General features: G+C 41.3%; 1 protein-coding gene across 2 annotated transcripts in view; it reads left to right on the top strand.

Moving 5' to 3' along the window:
- The first annotated feature begins 1,228 nt into the window (after nt 1–1,228).
- Nucleotides 1,229–15,504, top strand: part of ZMYM4 (zinc finger, MYM-type 4) — a 167,446-nt gene continuing 153,170 nt past the window's right edge. The window contains exon 1 of one of the 2 annotated variants that reach the window (XM_011955349.1): nt 1,229–1,610. In XM_011955349.1, the coding sequence (XP_011810739.1) occupies nt 1,572–1,610 (39 nt within the window). In that variant the 5' untranslated portion in view covers nt 1,229–1,571. The remainder of the gene's footprint in view (nt 1,611–15,504) is intronic. The other variant, XM_011955350.1, reaches the window with a different exon arrangement.

Here is a 15,504-nt window from a genome sequence, read left to right as displayed (position 1 = left end):
AGCTACCAAGTGATAAATAAAAAAGAAGTTACATCTCATTATCCTGTGACTTCAGGGGCTACTTATTCCCACTTGAATATGTCTTGTCATGGGAAATGGCCTTCAGGAGGCAACTTCTTTCTAATTCTTACTATATGTCTCCTCACTGTTCCTGAGTTATCATTATAAGCTTCATTTTTTTTCCCCCACCCAAAGCTTGTGGGAACTAGAATGAACAGAAGAAGAATGAAGCCCTCCTTCTCTTCAGCCATTTGCAGCTTAGGAACAAGATAGTTCCTATCTTGTTCCGAGTTTTGGAACAAGATAGACCCAAATCTACTTCCTGGTTTCCTGCTTAGAAATAAGATGCTTATCCTTTACGGCAGATTGTCAAGCTCCTTCAGTAGAGGTGAATGAGGACACACATCATCTGCAAATCATTACATCTTCACAGGAGAATTACGATATTCTCCAAATACCATGAAACTTCAGTTTTTAATCTTCTAGGGATACCAAATTAAACGAAATTTATCTCTTGCCTGAAGACAGCCTGGAGGACTGAGACTGAAATCTTGATTCCAGCTCCACACCAGCCATTAGTTACATTGGGACGAATTACTTCCCATGATCAGGCTGCAACTTTATCATTGGGAGCACTGGAGTAAATGGTTCCCTAAGATCCTTCTCCATTTTGATGTTCTAAGGAGAAATTACTATTGAACAAATTATTTCCAGTTGTTGGTTCAGTCTTCCAAATCACCAAAAGCTTTGATTTTAAGGTGAGGTTATAGGAGTTGGCCCTTGATATTCTATGCCTTGTACTTCAGCATAGGCGGTCGAAAGGGAGGAAAGTTGGTTTTCCTTGAGATGACTATCTTGTTCCCTCATTGGTTTGGGATTCTTCATGTTCAGAGGTCCACTGAGAACTTCAGCTCACCATGACTTTCCCTTTTCAACGGTACCACTGCAGTCAGGTGTAAGATGGTGATGTGGACCCCTCACTGACATTACACCCAATTCTCCAGATTGTCTTTCCACTAATTTCTTTCATTCTTCCTTCATCACTGCGTCATGGTCCCTTTAAGGGAGCAGCCATAGTTGAGTGGTGGGAGCAGCTGCTGGCAGCAAAGAGACTTGCAGGATTTGGCCTACCCAAGGCCACTTACCGCGCACGCTCAGGACCGGGGGCTTGGTGGGAAAGGAAGGAGGGACTTAGGGTGCGCCTGCGCATCAGGGGCGCGCGCAAGGGGCTGATTTGGTGATCCCTTTAAGAAACCGCAGGCGGAGGAATTTCTCTGAGAGAAAATAATCCTACTCACGGGGCCCCTTGGAGGCCATTAACCCCCCGAGTCCCGGTCCCCCCACCGCGTCCCCGGGCAGGCCCTCCCGCCCACGCGCGGACCCGTGGGATCTCAGAAGCTGCGGCCCGGCGCGCGGCATCCGCCCCCTCCCCACTCTCGGCGCAAGGCCCGGCCGGGTCCAGGGAAGCTGCCGCGAGGTGGCCGTGCCTGCAGTGTGGGCGGGGGCCGGGGGCCCGAGAGGTACCGCCGCCGCCGCGCGGGGAGCCGCAGCGGTTCCGAGCGGGGCCCAACATGGCGGAGAGAGAGGTGGAGTCCGGCCCCCGAAAGAGGGTAGGTGAGGCAGAACTCGGGCGGCGGGGGGCGGGGCGCGGCCCGGGGCCGGGAATGGGCCATACTCAGGTTCGTGTAGGGGTCGCCGAGGCCCAGTTGGAACAAGGTTGCCGGCAGGTCTGAGGCAGTCTGGGGTCCGGAGCGCGCTGGCGAGCGGTCCCTCGGCAGGTGGGACAAAGATTTGCTGCTGGGTGGGGGGGAAGGGAGGGGGCCGTTGTTTGCCTTTCTCCCCCCACCTTCCCCAGCACTGGGGTGGGATATCTGGGCCCGAGGAGGGGAGGTGTCAGATTCTTAAGTGCATCTTTAGTCCATCAGAGTGTGGAAGTTTAACTGGGGAGAGGTCAGGTGGGGGTGGTGGTGGCGGGAATAAGTCGTGGAGGGGTATCAGGAGAAATAGCCGGAGGGTTCTTCAGTAACACCATCGCGAATTCATTTTCCTGCCTCCTTTCCCCTCCCCCCATGGCCGTTATGTAGACCAAAGTAGGGGTGGTGGTCTTACCTGTGAAGAAGTGGGATCGTTGGCATGTCCTGATTTAGGAGAAGGATTTTGGCTACTATGAATGTCATGTTCTAACCTAGCTTCTTACTCGCAATTAGGGACGTGGAAGAGTATGACAAGTTTTGTCATAACAGGGATGTACTCAATCAACCTGCAGAGGTGAAGCCAGTTCTACATAGGAGTTGTTTGAATACCTTTTAAAGTTTGTCTGGAAACTTTTCTTATTTAATTTTCAGTGGTTTTTTTTAGATGGCGAACAATACTGTACTATCGATTGAGCAATATCCCTCACTTTTCTTTTACTTCCTCCCCGCTTAGCATAAGAAGTAAGTTTCCTTTTAGGAGTCTTCCTTTTGGGAATGGTTTCAGGAACGATCAATTAGCAAAAGGGCAAAAAATTACTACTTTATGAAGAATGCCCTTTCAACTTAGCATAAAATTAATCTCATAATGATACTACAGCTGACGCTTTTTGTGCTTACTATGTGCCTGGCACTGAGCTAAGAGCTTTATGTGAAGAATTTAACTTCATAGTAACTCCACGTAGAACCTATTTGGAGATGAGGAAATTTAGGTGTTCAAGGCTTAAGTAATTTACTTAGATCACACAGCTAGGTGCAAGGTTGAGCTAGGATTTGAATCCAGGTTTGTCCCAACTGTAGTGCCTGTGTGGGATGCCACAGAGGAGTTTAATCTATGTTTTTCTTTTTAAAAGCTTCAATTGTAAATGACCAAAGAAGTATCAAGTATTATTTTTTCCAACAATTTATTAGGAAAATATTTTGAACTATCGGGCACAATTATAAAACTTACAGGGAGCAGCCATACACCCAACCGCCTAGGTCGTACGGTTAACAATGCATTCCGGACAGGCGCGGCGGCTCACGCCTGTAATCCCAGCACTTTGGGAGGCTGAGGCGGGAGGATCACTTGAGGCCAGGATTTCGAGACCAGCCTGGCCAACATGGTGAAACCCCATCTCTACTAAAAATACAAAAAACCCGGCGTGTTGGCGGGTGCCTGTAAATCCCAGCTATTTGGGAGGCTGAGGCAGGGGAATTGCTTGAATCCGGGAGGCGGTGGTAGCAGTGAGCCGAGATCGGGCTACTGTACTCTAGCCTAGGTGACAGAGTGAGACACTGTCTCAAACCCCCCTCCCCAAAAGAATTGCATTCCACTTGTTTTATCATGTATTTACCCCTCTATCCCTCTTTTTGTTCATCAGTCATGTTATTTTAATGCATTTTATTGTAGTGTTTTGAACAATAAATGTTTACCGTTGATAAGTTTACAAAATGTTGGATTCACTTAATGCAATAATTAGTCATAGAACAAGTTAAGCTGTATGATGGTATGTCCAAATAATTTTGTAAGTATAAATGTTGGGTATGGAATGCATGAGTTTTGAAATTTTAAAAATTTCAAGTTGTGTTCAGTTTTGAACTGGATCCTTACTGTGTTTGGATGAAGGCATATGGCAAATAGTCCACCAATGAAAATATATAGGGTAAATTACTTCAGATATGTAATGTTAATTCAGGGAGATTTCTGCATCCAGTTGCTGGGAATGTTGTCATTCACCTTCGGTACTAGGATGTTCTAGGATATTCTAGAAAACATCTGTGCACTTTGACAACAAATTCAGCTGGATTTTAAATGTTTTCTATCTCGTGTAGTGCACTTAAAAGATGTTACTGGTCTTGTGAATCTTCTGCTAAAGGAATGCTGGAAAAGAAAAAAAGATTCCACACTGGTAGCAGTAAAAACTTTATTTATTTATTTTTTTTTTTGAGACGGAGTCTCGCTCTGTCACCCAGGCTGGAGTGCTGTGGCCGGATCTCAGCTCACTGCAAGCTCCGCCTCCCGGGTTTACGCCATTCTCCTGCCTCAGCTTCCGAAGTAGCTGGGACTACAGGCGCCCGCTACTTCGCCCGGCTAGTTTTTTGTATTTTTAGTAGAGACGGGGTTTCACCGTGTTAGCCAGGATGGTCTCGATCTCCTGACCTCGTGATCCGCCCGTCTCGGCCTCCCAAAGTGCTGGGATTACAGGCTTGAGCCACCGCGCCCGGCAAAACTTTATTATTATTATTATTATTTTTGAGACGGAGTCTTGCTCTGTCGCCCAGGCTGGAGTGCAGTGGCGCAATCTCAGCTCATTGCAACCTCCACCTCATGGGTTCAATTAATTCTGCTTCAGCCTCCCGCATAACTGGGATTACAGGCACGCACCACCATGCCTGGCTAATTTTTGTATTTTTAGTAGAGATGGGATTTCTCCATGTTGGCCAGACTGGTCTCGAACTCCTGACCTCGGGTAATCAGCCCACCTAGGCTTCCCAAAGTGCTGGGATTACAGGTATGAGCTACTGGGCCCGGCCCAAAACTTAATTTTATTTTTAACAACCTGTAACATACGCAGCACTTGTATAGGTTTCCACCATTATTTTGCCAGTTTCATCCCGAAGGAATGTCATATTCATTAATTTTTGGAATTAATGGGGTTAATTAATTCCAAAGGTTCCAAATTAATTCCAGAGGTTGAGGTGGGAGCATTGCTTGAGCCCAGGAGTTGGAAGTTGCAGTGAGCTATGATATTGCCACTGTACTCCAGCCTGGGTGACAGAGGGAAGCCACCTCTCTAGAAAAAGTAAAAATAATACATAAATAATATTTTTTGATCCGTAATTCATTTTGTTTTTGATATTTCATTAGAGTGTTCAGTATGATTGTCTTAAATAATATAAGTACTTTTTTCCACTTTTTTTTGGTGTGTGCCAAATTACACATGGATTCCGTATGTATACTCCAAGCTGATTAATGGGGACTATGCAGTACCATGTCTTTGGAAATTGACTGACTTGAGGGAGTTGAAACAAACTATCCACATAGAGTTAGATAGTAACTTTAGACTATTCAATCTGAAATTGTATTGATGACATGGTATTGTACTTAATAATGCTTACTGCTTTTGACCTTTGTAATCATGTCACAGAAAAGTTGCTAAGCACCTTTGCTATTTCATAAGCTGTATGCTAGGCATTGTGTTCTGTTACTTAGGGTCATTTAGGATAATATATGCTGGCTCTCCTGATAAATTGTAAACTCCTTTAACATAGTATCTATTTCATTGCTTTTTGCTTCTCAACATTTTGTGACCTCTACACAATAGGAACTCAGAAGACTTGCTGATTTATTTTTGTAAGAAAAGATTACCTGTTACAGCAGAGACTCTGTGGGTTGAGTACCAAGTTCTCTGCTTTGTAATTTTGAGGGATTCTGTAAATCTTTCATACTGTCCTTTACTCCCCAAAGTTCTCTCCCATGGATCTAGATTTAGGGATCTTCTGATTGTTCTGGATTATGGTTAGATGGGCAAGTGACTGCATTTTTGTTGTTGTTGTTGTTTTTGAGACAGAGTCTCGCTCTGTCACCCAGGCTGGAGTGCAGTGGCGCTATCTCAGCTCACTGCAAGCTTTGCCTCCTGGGTTCATCATGCCATTCTCCCGCCTCAGCCTCCATTGTAGCTGGGACTACAGGCGCCTGCCATTGACGCCCAGCTAATTTTTTGTTTTTGTATTTTTAGTAGAGACGGGGTTTCACCGTGTTAGCCAAGATGGTCTCAATCTCCTGACCTTGTGATCTGCCTGCCTCGGCCTCCCAAAGTGCTGGGATTACAGGCGTGAGCCACCATGCCCAACTGGTGACTGCATTTTAAGACTATTGGGTTAACAACCTTAAATTCTAGGTAGGCCTGCCTGATGTCTTGTTTTTATATTTGTGGGCAGTTGGAACAATTGTATTCAGAATATGCTAGAATGCTAGTCTCTCAATTTGTGAACACGGGGGAGCTGAGTGTGTGGGTAGATCAGCACTATATTCATCTACCATCTCTGGTATAGAGAGAATTAAGTTCATATCCTAGTGCCTATACATGAAGGCGTTAAAACAAGCATCACCCCCACACAAATACACACACACACACACACACACTCTAAAGTTGGTGTATTATTTAATTTTTTTAGATGATAAAATTTTTGTTTTCTCAAATAGCTTTTAAGACTCAGGTAGGTTTATTATAAATGATTGAATTATTTATGCATGGCTATTATAATAACAAGTATGTTATGAAATAAGAGGTCTAACTAAATCTGGCAGCCATATTTTGTTGTAAAATCCTTGTCTTTTCAAAGTTTACTTATAAAATAATAACTTTTATAAATGTGAATATTACCCGGTCTAGTAAGTTGTATTCATTTTCATACTTAAAATTCTCTGTATATTAAATTTGAGATGTATATATCTGGTATGGTTTAAAAAGAGAGAAAGCATATGTATAAGTAGCCTTATATGTTAGAAAACTAAAGCACAGAGAGATTTGCTGGAGATATGATGGCTAAATCAGGATCAATTATTATTTGAACTGGTCTTATTTGATCATATAGGTTAGCACTTTTGTTTATCCAGAAATGTTATGGTTAGTGTTTATATTCTCATTTGTAAAATAAAGCACATAATTCTTTATCTGTAATGTATGGATGTTAGAATAATTTGAATTACATTCAGAGTTGATGTAAATTACTTCTCAGGAATCATTAACTTAGCTTGTTCCCAAAGAAATACATTTTTGTGGCCGGGCGTGGTGGCTCAAGCCTGTAATTCTAGCACTTTGGGAGGCCGAGACGGGCGGATCACGAGGTCAGGAGATCGAGACCATCCTGGCTAACACGGTGAAACCCCGTCTCTACTAAAAAAAATACAAAAAACTAGCTGGGCGAGGTGGCGGGCGCCTGTAGTCCCAGCTACTTGGGAGGCTGAGGCAGGAGAATGGCGTAAACCCGGGAGGTGGAGCTTGCCGTGAGCTGAGATCCGGCCACTGCACTCCAGCCTGGGCGACAGAGCGAGACTCCGTCTCAAAAAAAAAAAAAAAAAAAGAAATACATTTTTGTTTGAGATCATCTTAAAATACATATTCACAGCTCATAGTTATTTTTTAGAAAATATACACTAAATATTTTGAAGCTGTGATTTATTTTAAAGATTATATTTGTACTTTTTTTGACAATGGAAAGATTTTCTTTTTTCTTTTCTTTGTTTCTTTTTTTTTTTTGAGACAGAGTCTTGCTCTGTCGCCCAGACTGGAATGCAGTGGTGTGATCTCAGCTCACTGCAACCTCCATCTCCTGGGTTCAAGCAATTCTCCTGCCTCAGTCTCCCGAGTAGCTAGGATTACAGACGTGTGCCACCACGCCTGGCTAATTTTTGTATTTTCAGTAGAGACAGGGTTTCACCATGTTGTTCAGGCTGGTCTTGAACTCCTGACCTCATGATCCGCCCGCCTCAGCGTCCCAAAGTGCTGGGATTACAGGCATGAGCCACTGTGCCTTGCCAGAAAGGTTTTGTTACTAAAGAATGTGTAAGTAGATAAATATAAAATTGCAGTTTCTATGGATACTTAAGAGGTATTTTTGAATTCTGTATTAGGAGAACAGCCACTATTTAAAGAAAAGTGGTATTTCCCTTAAAAATTCTGATTATTTTACTATGAGCTAACTGTATGTAGTTACTTTAGCAAAGCAGAAAGGCAGGTATTGTATAAATGTACTGTATTCAACCCAACAAAATTGCTGATACTTGATCATTTGACTTAAAAAAAAAAGACACTTTTATGTGGTTTAGCCATTAGTAAGAGCATGGGTTTTTCAAAGTCTGTTTATGGTATAATCTCTGGAATTTAGCAATTTTGGGGTAGCAATAGTTCTTATCCAACCTTGTCATACCTATACCCACTTTCTTAGGAAATATTTATATTGTTATTTTAATTTCATTCATGTCATTTTTCTGGCTTCCTGGAAGTTTTAGCTAGCTGCCTTTGACCAAAGATAGTCCTTTTTTTTGTTTTGTTTTGGTCTATCCAGCATATAGAACCCAGTACTATCAGTTCTTTGAGGTCAAGAATCATATGTGTTTTTCTTTCTTTATGCTTCCCAATATGTCTTACAAATGTAAGTATTTTAATACTGACATGCATATTACACATTTATAAGCAAAAAATTAATTTACCATTCCTGTCTCATCTAACTACTCATTTCTGTCCCTCCCTCCCTCCCTCCTTCCCTCCGTCCCTCCCTTCTTTCTTCCCTCCTTTCCTTTCCTTCCTCCTTCCTTCTTTTCCTTAGTTGAAATAATTTCAGAGAAATAACACACATCACATCATTTAATCTATAAATACTTCCATGTGTATTTCTAACAGGTAAGAATTTTTAACAAGCACAACCACAATACTGTTATACGTAACAAAAGAGTTCCTTAATCTAGTCTGTGTTCAGACTTCTCTTATTCTTTAAGTGTCTTTTTACACTTGATATGTTTAAATCATCCAACTAAGAGTTACACGTTTCATTTGGTTTATATGTTTCTTAAGTTTTTCTTAACCTTAATCATCCCCCCGCCCTTTTTTTTCTTTTTGAAATGGAGTTTTGCTTTTATTGCCCAGGCTGGAGTCCAGTGGCATGATCTCAGCTCACTGCAACCTCCATCTCCTGGGTTCAAGCGATTTTCTTGCTTCAGCCTCCCGAGTAGCTGGGATTATAGGCATGCACCACCAGACTTGGCTTATTTTGTATTTTTAGTAGGGACAGGGTTTCACCATGTTGGCCAGTCTGGTCTCGAACTCCTGACTTCAAGTGATCCACCCACCTCCACCTCCCAAAGTGCTTGGATTACAGGCATGAGCCATTACACCCAGCCAGTAATCTCCTTTCTTAACTCATACCCGCTGTACTCCTTTCCCATGCTATTTACTTGTTGAAAAAACTAGTTTATTGTTCCAGGAGAATTTTCCACATTTTGAATTTGGCTGATTGAATCCTTGTTATGGTATTTAACATGTTCTTTTACCCCTTGTATTTCCCACAAATTAGTAGTTAAATACAGAGCAGTGGTTCTGAACTTTGGCTGAAGCTTTAGAATTATCTGGAGAGCTTTTAGTTATCCTGATCCCTGGGCCGGATAAATTAATGAGAGCCCATGAGGTAAAATGTCATCTCAATATTTAAAAAAATTTACCAAGTGATTTCCATCTGTAGCCAAGATTGAGAGCCCTAGTTGGTAGAGCTTCATGAGTTTAGGTTCAGTTGCTTTGGCAAGAAATGCTTATAAAGAGTGATTATATAATTTATTTGCAATCAGACAATTTTGAGAATGAAAGGGGGTGCTACTAATGATTATACAGAAGGAATAGTTTAAACTGGAATTGTTCTAGACAAATTAGAATGTATAGTCACCCCATTAAATGGGGCTGTGAATTCTTGTTGGATCATTCTAGGAGGTAACATAAGTGGTGGTTCTACTTTTAGTGATACTAAATGAATCATTTGGTTTAGGTTCTGTCAGTGGGATCTGAACTTAATTTATTTTTAACTTTTCACTTAATGGATTTATCAGCCAATGATAATTGTTGCCTATATCCATTATTTTATTAGAAGAGTGATTTTTTTTTTTTTGGTCATTTCTTTTGTATTTATTAACTGGAATTCTTTCATAAAGAATTTCCTCATCAGTTATTTGGTTATCTTGTAATATGGTTTGTAAAGAAAAAGCAGGATAAATGCTTATTTTTTTCCCCTTTATCAATAATTTTCAGAAAAATGAATTGATACCCACCCTCACAACTCCCAGAGGTGAGGTTTGGGAGGGAATATCATTATGAACTCATGAGTTTTAATATATGTGATACATTCTGATTTATCATAGTCATTTTGGTGTTCAATTTATTGTATCTTTGAGGATTGGTGGTCTCTTAAATTAGTTTCCTAAGGCTGCCAAAAAAATTAGTACATACTTGGTAGCTTAAAACATCAGAAATTATCTCACAGTTTTAGAGGCTAGAAGTCCAAAATCAAGGCTCTAGGGAAGAATCTTTGCTCGTCTCTTCCATTTTCTTTTTTTTTGAGACGGAGTCTCGCTCTCTTCTCCAGGCTGGAGTGCAGTGGCGTGATCTCGGCTCACTGCAAGCTCCACCTCCCCGGTTCACACCATTCTCCTGCTTCAGCCTGCCGAGTAGCTGGGACTACAGGCGCCTGCCACCACGCCCGGCTAATTTTTTGTAATTTTAGTAGAGACAGGGTTCCACCGTGTTAGCCAGGATGGAATCTCTTCCATTTTCTTGTGGCTTGGTTGGTATTCCTTGACTTGTGGCGGCAAAACTCCTGTCTTTGCCTTCATCTTTCCATGGTCTTCTTTCTGTGTCTTCTTTTCTTCTCTTAGGGTCTACCTTATTCCTGGGTGTTCTCATCTCAAGATCCTTACCATAATTACCTCTCCAAAGATCTATTCTGCTCACATACTGTGGTTCTGGGTGGACATAACTTTTGGGAGCCACAGTTTAATCCACTACAGTTTTTTTTTGACCCCTAAAACTTCATTTACATCCCATATGTAAAAGAAATTCACCTCATCCCAACATCCTCAAAAGTCTTGACCTATTACAGCATGAACTCTGTTTTTTTTTTTTTAGACGGAATTTCGCTCTCTTGCCCAGGCTGGAGTGCAGTGGTGGAATCTCAGCTCACTGCAACCTCTGCGTCCTGGATTTAAGCCATTTTCCTGCCTTATTCTCCCAGGTAACTGGGACTACAGGCACGTGCCCCCATGCCTGGCTAATTTTTTGTATTTTTAGTAGAGACAGGGTTTCACCATGTTAGCTAGGATGGTCTCCATCTCCTGACCTCATGATCCGCCTGCCTCAGCCTCCCAAAGTGCTGGGATTACAGGTGTGAGCCACCACGCCTGGCTGCAGCATGAACTCTTAAGTCCAAAATCTCCAAATATTATAACCTCAAAAAGTTTCAAATCTCATTGTCTAAATCATCTAAATTAGGTAAGAGTATGGACTTGGCATGATTCATTTGGGACAAAATTCTCCATCTGTCACCTGTGAAACTAGAAAACAAGGTATCTGCTTCCAAAATACAGTGATGAGAGGATGAGACAGTTGTAAGATAGACGTTCCCATTCAAAAGGAAGGAAATGGAAAGAATAAAGGATCTCTGGTTTCAAGCAAGTTCAAAACTCAGCAGGACAAATTTCTCTAGGTTTCAGGGCCTGAGAATAATCATCTGTGGCTGGATCCTCTGCCCTCTGGGCCCATGGAGACTCTGCAGCTGGTGTCGGCCTGTTTCTTCTCCACCCCCATCCCCCACTATGCTGCTTGCCTTCAGTCATTTTTACTTTTCCCTGAAGGGGTGCACATGTTTGCAGTTGAGTAGCTATATTAGTCCATTTCTTGCCTATAAAATCCCAGAAGTTAGACACTTTAAAACATTTTGTCCCATCTCTGTTCCTTTCAGTACAGGCTTATAGCATTTTTGTTGGTATGATATTCTTTAAAACCTTGTCAGTCTCCTTACATATCAAGGGGATCCATATCATTAGACAAGAGGATTCTTCACAGCTCCTTACTGATAACTCCATCTCCATTCCTCATTTCTATTGAGATGATTGATTGGATTCATGAGTCACACTGCTAATATCTTCAGCATATGGTTGTCTAGCCATGTGGCCTGCTCTCCAGAACACACTTTTCTAAACAGTGAATTTCCTAATTTCTACCTCCTTTGTATTCTGAATAATCTGAGAACCTCCCAATTAATCGTTGTTTCCTTTTGCTTAAAGTTCCTTCTTCAATTTATCTCTTTCCTCTTGTATTTTACTATAAATACCAAGGAGGAACCAAGCTGTACCTTCAACACTTTGCTTGGAAATCTCCTAGGCTAAATATTCAGGTTCGTGGCTTCCAGATTCTCCTTTCTATCCAACAATAGAACATAATTCAGCCACTTTATAACATAGATCACCTTTCTTTCAGTTGCCAGTCACATATTCTTCATTTACTTCTGAGACAGCAACAGAAGCATCCTTAACCAAAATATTGATAAGAACCAAAGTGTTCATGATTCTGTGTATGTATTCTCTAAGACTACAGAAACTTTCTCTTAGTTGCTCAACACATCCTTCTAAACCCTAACCAGAATTGCCTTTGACATCAGTGTTTCTACCACCATGTCTTTAAGGCAGTCTGTACTTTTTTAAAATCATGCATCTCAAAACTCTTTCAGCCCATTACCCAATTTCAAAGCCACCTTTACATTTTCTTTCTTTCTTTCTTTCTTTCTTTCCTTCCTTCCTTCTTTTTCTTTCTTTCTTTCTTTCTTTTTCTTTCTTTCTTTCTTTCTTTCTTTCTTTCTGTCTTTCTTTCTTTCTTTCTTTCTTTCTTTCCTTCTTTCTTTCTTTCTTTCTGTCTTTCTTTCTTTCTTTCTTTCTCTCTCTCTTTCTTTCTTTCTTTCTTCCTTTCCTTTCTTCCCTTTCTTCCCTCCCTTTGTTTCTTTTCTTTCTCTTTCTTTCTTTCTTTCTTTTTCTTTCCTCTCTCACTCTCTCTCTTCCTTCCTTCCTTCTTTCCTTCTTCTCCATTCTTCCTTTCCTCCCTTTCCCTCCCTCCCCCTCTATCCCCTTCCCTCCCTTTCTTTCTTTTCCTCCCTTCCTTCCTTCCTCCTTTCCTCTCTCTCTCCCTTTCTTTTCTTTTTTTCCCTCTCTCTCTTTCTTTCTTTCTTTCTCCTTCTCTCTCTCTTTTCTTTCTTTGTTTATAAATTTTTTAATAGAGATGGTGTTTTACCATGTTGCACAGGCTGATCTTGAACTCATGGGCTCAAGCAATTCTCACACCTCAGCCTCCCAAAATGTTGGGACTACAGGCGTAAGCCGTCATGCCTGGCCCACCTTCACATTTTTAGCTGTTAAAGCAGCACTTCATTTCCATGTGCTAAAATCTGAATTAGTTTCCTAGGTTTGCCATAAGAAATTACCACAAACTTGGTGGTTTAAAATTACAGACATTTATCATCTCACAGTTCTGGAGGCTAAAAGTTTGAAATCAGGATGTTGGCAAGGCCATGCTTTCTCTGAAGGCTTTAGGGAAGTATCCTTCCTCATCTCTTTGAGCCTCTGGTGGTTTCATGTGTTCCTTGGTTTGTGGTAGATTACTCCAGTCTTTGCCTCTGTCTTTACATGGCCTTCTCTCTTTGTCTGTCTTATCTTCATTTCTGTCTCTTTTAAGGACACTCTTCATTGGATTCAGGGCCCGCTGTAATTCAGGGTGATCTCATTTCAAGACCCTTACATTGACTACACCAGCAAAGAACTTTATTCCAAATAAAGTCATATTCTGATGATCTGGGTGGACATATCTCTTGGGAACCACAAGTTAACCCACAACATGGTCTTCAAGGTTGGCAGTTTGATCCTTTTTAAAAATTGCTTTTTTTATATTTCAAAAATTACCCATTGGGTGCGGTGGCTCACACATGCAATCCTAGCACTTTGAGAGGCCAGTGCGGGCAGATCACGAGGTCAGGAGATCAAGACCATCCTGGCTAACACGGTGAAACCCTGTCTCTACTAAAAATACAAAAAATTAGCTGGGTGTGATGGCACATGCCTGTAATCCCAGCTACTCAGGAGGCTGAGGCAGGAGAATCGCTTGAACCCAGGAGGCGGAGGTTGCAGTGAGCTGAGATAGTGCCACTGCACTCCAGCCTGGGTGACAGAGCAAGACTCCATCTCAAAAAAAAAAAAAAAAATTAAATTTAAAAAAATGTGTTAAAATGTACATAACAAAGTACAGTAAGCCAGGCACAGGAACACAAAAACTGCATCTTGTCATTTAATGTGGAATCTAAAACAATAGAATTCATAGAAGCAGAGAGTAGAATTATAGTTACCAGAGCATGGGGCATGGAAGGGAGGGACAGGAAGATATTGGTCCAAGAGTAGAAAGTTGTAGTTAGGTGGTGTAAATAAGTATTTAAGTTGATGAATATGCTAATTTGCTTGATTCAGTCATTCCACACTGTATACGTACCTATGTATGAAACACCACTGTGTACCCCCTTAATTTTGTACAATTTATAACTTGTCAAAAAGCAAATCATATAATAGATATATGTATAATATAACCTCTACCATTTTAACAACTTTAAGTGTATAATTCAGTGGCATTAAGTACGTAAACAATTTTGTACAATCATCACCATTCTCTACACGTTATACAGTAACTCTGCGTGGTCCCTCATCCCAGCCTCTGGTAAACTTTAATTTACTTTCTGTGTCTGTGAAGTTGCCTATTCTAGTTATTTCATGTAAGTGGACTCATAAAATATTTGTCCTTTGGTGTCTGACTTATTTCGCTTAGCATATTTTCAAGGTTCATCCAGTTACAGTATGTATCAGAACTTCTCATTCCTTTTTATGACTGCAAAATATTCCATTGTGTGCATATACATTTTGTTTATCCATTCATCCATCAATGGACACCTTTTGGCTATTATGAATAATGTTGCTGTAAACATTGGTGTATAAGTGTGTATTTGGATCCTTGCTTTCAATTCCTTCTCGTATTGCGATGGTTTTAATGTGTTTCTTTTAAAATTCATGTTAAAATTTGATTTCCAATATGGCAGTATTAGGAGGTGGGGCCTAGTGGGAGGTGTTTGGATCATGGGACACTGCCCTAATGAGTTGTTACAAGCAAGGTTCCACCTTTTGTGTGCCTCTTTGCCCCCTTGCCTTTCTGCTTTTCCATGCTGTGGTGTAGCACATGGCCCTCACCAAAAACTAAGCAGACACCAGTGCCATGCTTTTTGACTTCCCAGCCACCGGAATTGGGAACTACATAAACCTCTTTTCTTTATAAATTACTCAACCTCAGGTATTCTGTCACAGCAAGACTATACAGACTAGTACAGGTATATATCTAGAAGTGGATTTGCTGGGTTATATGGGAATTCTGTTTATCCTTATTTATTTATTTATTCATTTTTTGAGACAGGGTCTCACTTTGTTGCCCAGGCTGGAGTGCAGTTGTGTGATCATGGCTCACTGCAGCCTCTACCTTCCTGATTTAAGCTGTCCTCCCACCTCAGCTCCGCAAATAGCTGGGACTACAGATGTGCAACACTATGCCCAGCTAATTTTTATTTTTCTTATAGAGACAGGGTTTGGCCATGTTACCAAAGCTGGTCTTACACTCCTGAGCTCAAGCGATGCACCTGCCTTGGCATCTCAAAGTGCTGGGATTATAGGTGTGAGCCACCACGCCCAGCCTGTGTTTATCTTTTTGAGGAACCTTTTGCACAGGGGCTGTACCATTTTCCATTCGCACCAGCAATGCATGAGGCTTTCAGCTTTTCTATATCCTCGCCAATACTTGTTATTTTCTGTTTTTTTTTTTTTTTTTTTTGGTTTTTTTTTTTTTTTTGAGACGGAGTCTTACTCTGTCCCAGGCTTTGGAGTGCAGTGGTGCCATCTCAGCTCACTGTAACCTCCAGCCTTCACCTTCTGGGT

Source organism: Colobus angolensis, unplaced genomic scaffold (assembly GCF_000951035.1).
Source record: "Colobus angolensis palliatus isolate OR3802 unplaced genomic scaffold, Cang.pa_1.0 Scaffold4, whole genome shotgun sequence".
In the NCBI taxonomy this organism is placed as follows: Eukaryota; Metazoa; Chordata; class Mammalia; order Primates; family Cercopithecidae; genus Colobus; species Colobus angolensis.
The sequence above is the reverse complement of the archived record's forward strand: the minus strand, read 5'-3'. Positions and strand labels throughout refer to the sequence as shown.